The sequence below is a fragment of the Carassius auratus genome, chromosome 7 (genome assembly GCF_003368295.1).
Source record: "Carassius auratus strain Wakin chromosome 7, ASM336829v1, whole genome shotgun sequence".
Lineage (NCBI taxonomy): Eukaryota > Metazoa > Chordata > Actinopteri > Cypriniformes > Cyprinidae > Carassius > Carassius auratus.
The window spans coordinates 9,187,729-9,198,683 of record NC_039249.1 but is presented as its reverse complement, the minus strand read 5'-3'; the positions used below and the strand labels follow the sequence as shown (position 1 = coordinate 9,198,683).

At 34.6% G+C, this 10,955-nt stretch overlaps 1 protein-coding gene and 1 non-coding gene across 2 annotated transcripts; both read right to left on the bottom strand.

Annotated features, from left to right (window-relative positions):
* Positions 1-212: 212 nt before the first annotated feature.
* Positions 213-4,119, bottom strand: snapc2 (small nuclear RNA activating complex, polypeptide 2). Its single transcript, XM_026267079.1, has 5 exons — positions 3,889-4,119; positions 3,192-3,453; positions 2,930-3,103; positions 1,363-1,879; positions 213-1,005 (listed from the first exon to the last, which is right to left on the bottom strand). Exons 2-5 carry the CDS (start codon positions 3,405-3,407, stop codon positions 644-646), a joined length of 1,269 nt encoding a protein of 422 aa, XP_026122864.1. The 5' UTR covers positions 3,408-3,453; positions 3,889-4,119; the 3' UTR covers positions 213-643.
* A 1,170-nt stretch (positions 4,120-5,289) lies between these two features.
* Positions 5,290-5,371, bottom strand: trnal-aag (transfer RNA leucine (anticodon AAG)). The gene has a single exon. It is a non-coding gene; the product is annotated as a tRNA-Leu (tRNA).
* Positions 5,372-10,955: the final 5,584 nt, after the last annotated feature.

Below are 10,955 nucleotides of genomic sequence, written 5' to 3'. Positions count from 1 at the left end.
GCTCTAGTTTCAATTAGTTGCTCATTTTTATACTTAACCACTTCCTTGCAATAATTTTTTTTTTTTTTGAAAGTCCTAATGATTTGTTTTCTTAGAATTTCCTCTACTGTTATTTAAGATGAAATTGAAAGGACAGTCAATGTTGGGATGCAAGTGAATACAATTTATATGCATGAATATGAAAACTCATCAAATGAAAATCAACAGTTAAATAATTTTATGCGGTAAGTTTATTTGCTTAACCCAGTCGGTGAAGTTTCAGATCAAAATACTCCACAGATAATTTATTATATCATTTTGAAAATGCCTATTTTGAGTGGAAGTAGAAACATGCTGTTTTTCAGGCCTGTGTCTTTAAATGCCAAGGGCCTAAAAATGTTCATATGTAGACACTTGGTTTTAATATTTAATCACATTTATTCTTATGTTTTGTCTTGGATTTTTTTAAATATAACAAATTTGTTTTAACTGTATCATAATTTTGAAAAATCACCAGAAATAAAGTGAAACAATATGAATAATTTAAAACACAAACTGTCCAAACAAAGGACAGAAACAACATTCGAACCTGTAACAAAGTAAACGCAATTATGTTAATTAATGCTGAACCTCTTCAGAATTCAACTGAGACTGGCTAAGCACTTCATTTCTCAGAATCCAGGGACGATCTTTTCAGCAAAGCTACAGGAACTAACAAAGGATTGAGAGGACAGGTGCCAGCTGTAGCCCAGTCATTTTTGTCCTTTGCTGGTTCTGTCAAAGATGATTCACTGGAGGGCTCTTCGGTGGATCCCACAGTAGAGCCGAGTTTCTGTGTTAATGTAGTCGAATCGGCTACATTAGCCTGCTGGATGTCCCCGTCAATGTTTAAAAAGTTAGCTGGCATTTTTGCAGGCTGGGTGAGCTGTGAGTATGTCTGGAGAAAATGATGTTGCAGTTCCTTGCAGTCCAGTGAGGGCAGCTCCTCAGGCAAACACATCAGCATGTCCAACAGCACTGCGCTCTCTGAGGAAGGAAGATTTTTTTTTTTAAGTACTGTTCACATATCTAAAAAGATATCCAAGTTCACCCAAAATAAAATGTTGTCATTTACTCACTCTCATGTCATTCCTATATAAATGAGTTATGTGAAAAAATATTTAAATGTTTATAAAGATAAAGTGAAATCTGAAGGGTCCTAAACAAACACAGACACAGATTATTAAAGAACATTATATGACAAGATAGCAAGTGAATACATTTTCATTTTTGGGTGGACTATGCATTAAAGTTGATCTAACTTCTACATCCCTAGTACAATGTGTAAAATTTGTGTAATTTATTCAAATAGTTTATGCAAATGTATAATTTAACAATACTTACCCATTGAAGTAAGAGCTGAATTGCAGGTTTTAGAGTCAATGTCACTTAAATATTGATAAATCTTGTCAAAATTCACAACACTCTTCAGTGTTATTGGTGTGCTTGGGTAATCATGATCTAACAGTCCCGACTGAACTTGAGTGTGCTTATTTGAGGAAACAGGACTGGACACTGATGGTTCTGCTTCTGACTGCCGATGGCTTGGGCTTCTTGTCATCTGTGAGGATCTTGGTGTGGGTGTTTCAGGAGTTTTAGGCACTAGAGGTGAACTGCTTGATGCATTATCTAACTGGCTAAGATGGTCAACAGCATTAGAACTAGAGTCAGGCTGAATAAGAGATGTAGCTGAGGGAGCAGAAACGCTGGGATTTGGGCTCATGCCTGAGGCAGAAGGCTGAGATGGGGTTTTAGGGGACTGGACAGGAATAAGACTGGAGAAAGCGGGTGTTTGGATGATGGGGTGTGGAGGTTCAGAGTGCATCAGGCCACAGGGCTCAACGGCAGCAATCACAAGCATCTGATGATGAAGTAAAAACAAACAGAAGAGACATAAAGATGATAGGCAATAAAATATGTCAAATATCGTACACTGTAAGTGACTGACATGTGTTATGTGCTTTGCTCATAAAGAATGACATTACATTACATACTTACAATGTAAGAATAAGCATCAACGAATCATGTATCAGAAGTAAGTAAATATTACCCCATTTTCAAATACAAAGATTATCATCACAATTTTTCCACTTCAGTGCAGTGACTGTTCTAGCATCTTCAGTCAAACTCAAAACTAGTTCGAATTTTTGTGCAGTCAGACCAGTGTCGGGTAAGTTACTCTAAAAAATTAACTAGTTACTAATTACATCTTCAATCGTTGTAATTAGACTACTGTACAAATAACTCTCTCCAAAAAAGTATTTAATTACTTATTACTTTCTAAATCCTCTATCAACCTCGACACGTTAATGTTACACGGACAGACATGAAATGCATCTTTTAATTCTTTTAAGTAATTACATAAATTATTCTGGTCACACTTTAGTTTAGGGTCCAATTCTACTTAAACTATTACTAACGACTTTTGCCTAAAAATACTCCTAATTACTGCTTATTATTAATACTTAGTAAAGTAGTTGTTACGTTTAAGAATTGGGTAGGATTTAGAATAAGGTCTTGCAGAATAAGACTTTTAAAGTAATAATAAACAGCCAATATCCCAGTAATATTCATGCTAATAACCAACAAGTTAATGGTGCAAATTGGACTAAATTGTTACTAATATTCTTATTAACTTACCAAATAATAGTAAAGTGAGAAGGGTACATAAAAAGCATTCATTTTAAGGTTACACTTTATATTTTGATGTTAAATCCACTATTGCATTCTGTATTAAATGTTCTACAGTCTACACTTCGCAAGGGAAAAGTAATTAAATTACAGTAACTAATTACTTAGTAACAAATCACACCCAAAATTGAGTCAGACTAAGGCTGAGAAGTTATAGAGGTGAACCTGTACAGTTCTTGGTGTAGTGTCTGGTGTAATTTCTCAAATGTCCCATACAGACCTGGGAAAAGGCCGAAGAAATAGTCTTCTCGTGGGGTCTAGAGATTTTCTGTACAAGCTCTGCCCACAATTCAATGGGAACTTTAGCTCTGCGCTCCTCTCTCCTCTGACTCTGGACCTGTAGATACACCTTCTGTAGCACTCGTGACTTCAGGGTCATTATCAGGTCTTCGATCTGAAACCAAACAGTAATAACAATCACATTACAATGGGCACGTGCATGTTCATCCACATTAGAGATATTTCGGTGTCTTTGAGCTTACCTCTTTCAGAGAACGGTGGGGAACTTTCTTTTGAATCTCAGTCAGATCTAATTCTGACTCAAAATTCTGCTGCTGTTTCAAAGCTTGTAAAAAGCTCTGCAAATCTTTGCGAATCCATCCTTTGCAGAGTGATCTGGCATTCACTGTGGACTCTTCCTCAGTGCTCTTAGCCATAAAGCGTTTTGGTTCAGCTCGTCGACGGAAGGGAGGTTTCATAGTTGCAGATTACATAAAAGTCCTATCCCGTGTACTTGGAAATTGCCTGTTGTAGGAAAAAGAACATGTCCACATTTAACAACTACAAAGCTTTTAAAATGGCTTTACCTTTAAGGAAAAACTTAATCAACTTTAAAGAAACGTTTAGTGTTTTAGAGCTCTAAGTGTTGGAAATTCACCTTAAGTTCTGTATAATCAATGTTTACACGTTTTGCTCGGGTGAATTTTAGGGATGTCATGAAAGTATTTGGTATGCAGGATGTATCTGAGCTACTTCAACAAAACAGTTGTTTTATAAGTGTTGCAGAAATGTGTATGAGCATCGAAACGTTTTACAAAAGCCTGTCGTCTTAACACAAACGCTGTATATTTTAACTCGCTGAACGGTGAGCAAGAATGCGATAAAAATATGTTGCCTCTGCTTTTCATCTCAAAAGAGCACCGATAGCTTACACACCGTATGACTGATAACGATACTTACCAAATAAACTGTAGGGCAGTGCCAATTTATTTACACAGCTTCGTTAAGGCAGGATTCGACGGCAGCCATCAAATATAATTAATTATAATAAAGTAGATGAGAATTCACATTATAAACTTCCGTAACACTAACACAGTTTGGTCACAACACGCAGATAACACCATAGACAGTAAAAGAAATAGACACAGCGACCCCATTGGAACTCTATTGAGACAAATGAAGCCCAGTTTTAGCGTTTTTTAGCACTTCCGTTTCTGACGCGCAGACTCAAACGAAGCTTGACGACGTCAGCAACCTGTCTGCCAGATGTAAATCTTCTAGTAGCTGTGCGTGCAAACTGCCATCGTTAATCTTGCAGAGACGGCGAGCTTGAGCGGGGAGTTCTTTGTCGTGAGTGAGCAGGAGTAAGTATTCTGATTAATTATTTTGTATAGTATTTTAAAATGTAACGCCAGTACGCCATATTAAGTTAATTGCCTGCGAGCTTCTCCTCCTGTCTGTACGGTAATGCGACAGAGAGCCGAGTGGTTATGACGTAATCGTTAGCCTATTTTTTACAAAAACTGTTTATACGGGGCCATAATGTAACATAGAAGGTAATGGAGCCCTTTATACATTGTCGTGTATCTTTAGAAATAAATAATGGACAAACAGAGTCTTTAAATGCCTCAGATGTAAAGTTATTCGCTGTCAAAGTGACGCCAAAATGAATGGGAGTCAATGGGAATGCTAACGCAAGTGAAGTTCTGCTAAAAGATGGCAGCCCCCACCTGACTTCAACTTCCGGTCGAGTTCCTTGCCCCTTGGATAACACCCGTGGCTCGCTACGAGTCACCGGAAGGCTCAAAAACCACGAGACTAAAATGCGTTTGCACAATTCCGATTGCAAAGATGCGTTCTCATTTGTTTTATCCGTTCTCATAAGTTAACATATATATTCAAAATAGTATGTATGAAAATATGTTAGTAAAAGGCTAATCGTCCATTAATAGTACTCACTAGTCAGTGGTTTTGCAATAGAACGTTTATATTTACTATTGTCGTTTGTTAAATATGCCACTAGAGACCGCTCAAACATCACTAAAATAGTTAATTTTACTGTCACACACTGTATTTTTGTCTGTTGCCCTTTTACTGTCTAAAAGGGGCGATGAGCTGCAAAAATATGTGGAACCTAAATTCAGTATGTTTTTTTCACCTATGTAAGTTAGTATAATGAGACATTTCTGTCGAGATCTGGCAACTCTGAACCGACATTCATCAGTACGGTTAAACTTCCGCTTGTTAGAATATCCATATGAAGATATCTGTATTTTAGTGAGAATTGTAAATAGTATATGAAAATGTACACAAGTGCTGCGAACTATTTTGACCTAGTCACTGTTACACATAAAAAAATATTGGCAGCGGTGGGATTCGAACCCACGCCCCCGAAGAGACTGGAGCCTTAATCCAGCGCCTTAGACCGCTCGGCCACGCTACCCATAGAAGCAATATATTTAGCCAATAATAAAAAAACGTTTTTATTTTTCAAGTAAAGAAGAACGTATCACGCCCGTTGTAGCTTTTTAGAAGGAGTTTAATCATAGCTCTTCTTTACACCTATGTTTGTGAACATATTGACAACTTCTATTTATTTGAATTAACGTTAGCTCAACATGACTCTAAGTCTAAGACCATGGTTCAATGATGCAGAATTTGTATTTATATATGCTATACACTACACATTCAGCATAAATACAATATTCTTGATACGGTCTGCTTTAATCCAACTCCAGCATCATAATCAAAAATAAAGAGTAGAAAGGCTGAATATAAACAGACGACTAAGTCTGAAATTAAAGACACGGTACAGATGTGTTGAAGTGGGAATAAGATCAATTCCGTGATGATTATGACCTCTGCTGGTGATTGAGTGACATAACTTTAGTGGTTGTCTGTTTAATGCTGTCACTATGGAAAGCCTTTTTAACATTTTTTCTATAAGCTGTACTAGTATCTTTTTTTCATGTTACTAGTACTTATTTTTTAGACACTAGTATCTTTTCCATTAAGTACTAGTACTAGTATTCTTTAGGTACTAGTGCTTATTCTCTAGGTACTAGTGTCTTTTGTAAAGTTACTAGTACTTATTCATTAGATACTAGTACTTAATCATTAGATTCTAGTACTTATTCCAATAGTGACTAGTATTTAATTAAACTACCCGTGTTAACAAAAAATAGAACTAGTACTTATTTTTTAGTTACTAGTGACTTTTTAGACCAGAGATATCCTGAACTTAATAGATACTAGTACTTTTTAAATTTGCATTTCTGCCCAGTATGATAATTGTATGTTGAATATTAATGAGCCAACAACATATAGGAAAGAGATTAATCAGGAAACAGAAACAAGGAGATGGATGTACTTTTTTTAGAAAACCAAATAGAAAAGAAACAATTATTTTTTTACACAAGCACATTGAAAACGTATTTTTGTCAGTTTTTTAACTGTAATTTCATAAATATAGTAGCCTTATGTGTTTGATGGTCTTTGAGTGACCTCTGCTGGCAGGATGTAGATACGACACCAATTGTATTAGCTGTTATTTTCCTATTTTTCCTCCAGTAAAAACAATAAATATCATACACAAGCTGTATGTTAATTTCTTTTTTTCATATACAGTCATGCCCAAAAATATGGACACCCTTGGTAAACATGATCAAAGAAGCCTGTGAAAATTAATCTGCATTGTTGATCATTTTGATCTTTTATTTTATAAATTCACAAAAATCTAACCTTTCTTTGGATAATAATAATTTAAAATGGGGGAAATATCATTATGCTATAAATGTTTTTCTCCAATACACATTGGCAACAATTAAGAACACTCTAAAGTATATTCCCAGTCATATTCACAATTTTGAGCACTCCAGAGTGATTATGAACATGAAATTATCCAGCCATTGCTTCCTGTTTCACAGAAATATAAAGAAGAGGGAAAACAAAGCCCAAATGCACTTAATCATCCCTCACAATGAGAAAAACCAAATAATATATTTCTGATGTGCAGCAAAAGATAATTGAGCTTCACAAATTAGAAAGTGACTGCAAGATGTGACTAACAAATGAGCTAGAGCAGTGAAAATTCCCATTTCCAACATCAGGGCAATAATTAAGAATTTCCAATCAACAGAAAATGTTACAAAATTGCCTGGAAGAGGATGTGTGTCTATATCGTCCTAATGCATGGTGAGAAAGAGAGTTTGAGTAGCTAAAGACTATCCAAGGATCACAGCTGTTATTGCAGAAAATAAAGTCTCGGGCTCAGAAAACCTTAAAAAAAATTGTCAAACAGCACCTACATCACCACATGTTGTTTGGGAGGGTTACAATAAAAATTATCCTAGCTCATCCAAAAACAAACTAAAGCATATTAATTCATCAGACATGACTGTAACTTCAAATGGGACTGGCTTCTATGGTCAGATGAAACTAAAAAAAATAGCTTTTTAGCAGCAAACACTCAAGATGGGTTTGGTGAACACAGAGATAAAAAGTAAACCATATGTACAATGAAATATACTGCTCTATTTTTGATGTTGTGGACCTATATTTCTGCTGGAGGTCCTGGACATCTTGTTTAGATACATGGCATCTTTGATTATATCAAATACCAAGAGATAAAAAATCAAAAAGTGACTGACTCTGTTAGAAATCTTATAATGACCATGTTTGGATCACAATCAAACACAAACCTCAAAAACAACATAATAATGGGTCACTGAGCACAAAACCAAGCTTCTGCTATAGCCTTTTCCAGTCCTCTGACCTGAACCCTACAGAAAATGAGGGGAGTGAACTGAAGAGAAGACACACCAACATGGAGCTGGGAATCTAAAGGGTCTGGAGTGATTCTGGATGAAGGAATGGTCTCTGATCTCTAGTCAGGTGTTCTCTAACCTCATCAGGCATTATAGGAGAAAATGTAGAGCTGTTAAACTGGCAAATGGAGGTTTAAAGAATAATTCAATAAAAGGGTGTCCTTAATTTTGGCCAATGTGCATTAGAGAAAAATATTTATTTTATAATAATATTTCCCCCCATTTTAAATTCTTTTATTCAATGAAATGTTAGAATTTTTTAAATTTTTTTAGATAAAAGATCAAAAGGATTAACAATGCAGATTAATTTTCACAGCCTTCTTTATCATCATATATACCAAAGCTGTCCATATTTTTGGGCATGACTGTAGCACTGGTGCTGCAGACACTGAATGTTTTTACATTAATATTCTGTACAGGGCACCCAAAATCTGTGACGATTCGTGTGTTCTGTAGAATTACTGTGAAGACAGGACCAGACTAGAGGAATACTAGTGCCTACGGTGAAGTGCCTAAGGGGAAGTGAGCCCACTAGTGGACACCCAGGGAAACAGAGACTAGACAGCGTGACAAAATCCAAACCTTGTGGTTTTCAGACAAACATTTTCTTTATTTGAAAAGAAGGCCAAAAGGTATTAATAAAAAATTATAATAATAAAACACCAGGTTTGCTGTACTTGAAGGGCTGCACAATTTTGCCCAATGTTTTTTTTTTTTTTTTGTAATATATATATATATATATATATATATATATATATATATATATATATATATATATATATATATATATATATATATCAATAAAACTAATAATGGTTATGGTTATGCTAAATAAAAACACTAAACAAAATAAGGAACATTACTTTTGTAATAACACTATTTCACTATAATATACAAAACTGAGAAGCCTATACAAGACTAAATATAAATATAGCTGCAAAAAAATGCACACTTCTATAGAAGAACGTAAGGAATTGCAAATTTTTACCTCAAAGTTCTAAATTATTTTAGCTATTTTTACTCAAATTAGGATTTTGCAAGCAATAATGAGTACTCAATTAATTTATTTTTAATTCATACTCGTCACCGGAGGGCGCCCTCGCGCAGAAACTCTACAAGTGAGAAACTCAGCTTTCGCTGTAGATGTAGCTGAATAACATTTAATCACTACTAGTAACTATTCTTATCTTACTAGTCAGATCTGCTTTTTCACTCGTCTTATGTTATGACTAGTCCAAATGGCTACAGTAGAGTTCAACAAAAAAATTACTAGTAAAATAAAAAATCATACTAGTAACATTTAGAATAAGTACTAGTATCTAATAAATGTGTACTAGTATCTATTATATAAGTACTTGTATTTATTTAATTGGTACTAGTATCTAATGAATGAGAACTAGTTTTTAATAAATAAGCACTAGTACCTAATTAATAAGTACTAGTATCTAAAAAAATAAGTAATAGTATCTAATTGATAAGTACTAGTATCTAATAATAAGTACTAGTATCTAATGAATAAGTACTAGTGTCTATTTAATAGGTACTAGTATCTAATGAATGAGTACTAGTATCTAAAAAATACACACTAGTACCTAATGAATAACTACTAGTACATAAAAATTAAGTAGACACTAGTGGAATACATACTAGTCAAAACTCAATAGTTGATATCTCAATGACGGATCCCCATAGAAGTCAATAGCAATAAATTTAAATTTGTTACTAGTAACAATATAAAAGTTACTAGTCACTATTGAATTAAGTACTAGTATCTAATGAATAAGTACTAGTGCCTAATAAATAAATACTAGTATCTAATAAATAAGTACTAGTATTTAATCAATAAGTACTATCTAATTAATAAATACTAATACCTAATACATAAAGTGAAGTGACATTCAGCCAAGTATGGTGACCCATACTCAGAATTTGTGCTCTGCATTTAACCCATCCGAAATGCGCACACACACAGAGCAGTGAACACACACACACACACACACACACACACACACTGTGAGCACACACCCGGAGCAGTGGGCAGCCATTTATGCTGCGGCGCCCGGGGAGCAGTTGGGGGTTCGATGCCTTGCTCAAGGGCACCTAAGTCGTGGTATTGAAGGTGGAGAGAGAGCTGTTCATGCACTACCCCACCCACAATTCCATCCGGACCGAGACTAGAACCCACAACCCTTCGATTGGGAGTCCAACCCTCTAACCATTAGGCCACGACTTCCCCTACTAGTACTAAGTACTAGTATCTAATGAATAAGTACTAGTACCTAATAAATAAGCACTAGTATCTAATGAATAAGTACTAGCATCTAATGATTAAGCACTAGTATCTAATGATTAAGTACTAGTAACTTTACAAAAGACACTAGTACCTAAAGAATAAGCACTAGTACCGAAAGAATACGCACTAGTACCTTATTAATAAGTTCTAGTACTTAATGGAAAAGATACTTGTATCTAAAAAATAAGTACTAGTAACTTGAAAAAAGATACTAGTACAGCTTAAAGAATAAATGTTAAAAAGGCTTTCCATAGCTACCGGAATTTCAAATATCACGACGTCACAAGTGGGATATATGAAATTCCGGTAGCACGAGCTGGTTGTATTCAAATGCTTTGTTGTCGGAAAGAATAAAATGTAGCATCGGATTGGTTGACAATCATATAAACATTCACCGCGCTACACATGCAGTTTGCTGACAATTTTGGAATTTCGGTCAAATAGATTCTTATTTCACTGCTTATAAAATATAGTAGGACTGTAGCTATAGAATATTTTAGTAATCTAGTATTCTACCAAAAATTCCATCAATTAATCGAGTAATCGGATAAAATTTGTTTTTTCTTAATTAAAGTGCAATATTAATTATGCAAGAGAAAATAATACTTCTGGGTCTCTTAAAATGAACAACTAAGTTTCCTTTTTTAGAAAAAAAAAGTATTTTTTAAATGCATAGAATGCAAACATCAAAAATAAACATTTAAATATTACCCATTGTTTCTCTGTCTGTACTTTTACAGTGAACAATGAATTGAGATGAATTAAGTGCATTTAAGTACCATTCAGGTGGGGTTTTAAATAAAGCATTTTCTGAGATCCCCATTAAACACATAAAACATTAATTTAATGTATCTTTTAATTATTGAAAATTAACTTAACTTTTAAGTAAACAAAGGGGATTTACTATA

What these genes read in the sequence shown, in the direction of transcription:
- snapc2 (XM_026267079.1), bottom strand. Translation starts at nt 3,407, where the DNA reads ATGAAACCTCCCTTCCGTCGACGAGCTGAACCAAAACGCTTTATGGCT. An exon ending in TTTCTTCGGCCTTTTCCCAG is followed by an intron (nt 1,880 to 2,929) that starts GTCTGTATGGGA and finishes CTTCATCATCAG; the next exon opens with ATGCTTGTGATTGCTGCCGT. An exon ending in TTCAGCTCTTACTTCAATGG is followed by an intron (nt 1,006 to 1,362) that starts GTAAGTATTGTT and finishes TTCCTTCCTCAG; the next exon opens with AGAGCGCAGTGCTGTTGGAC.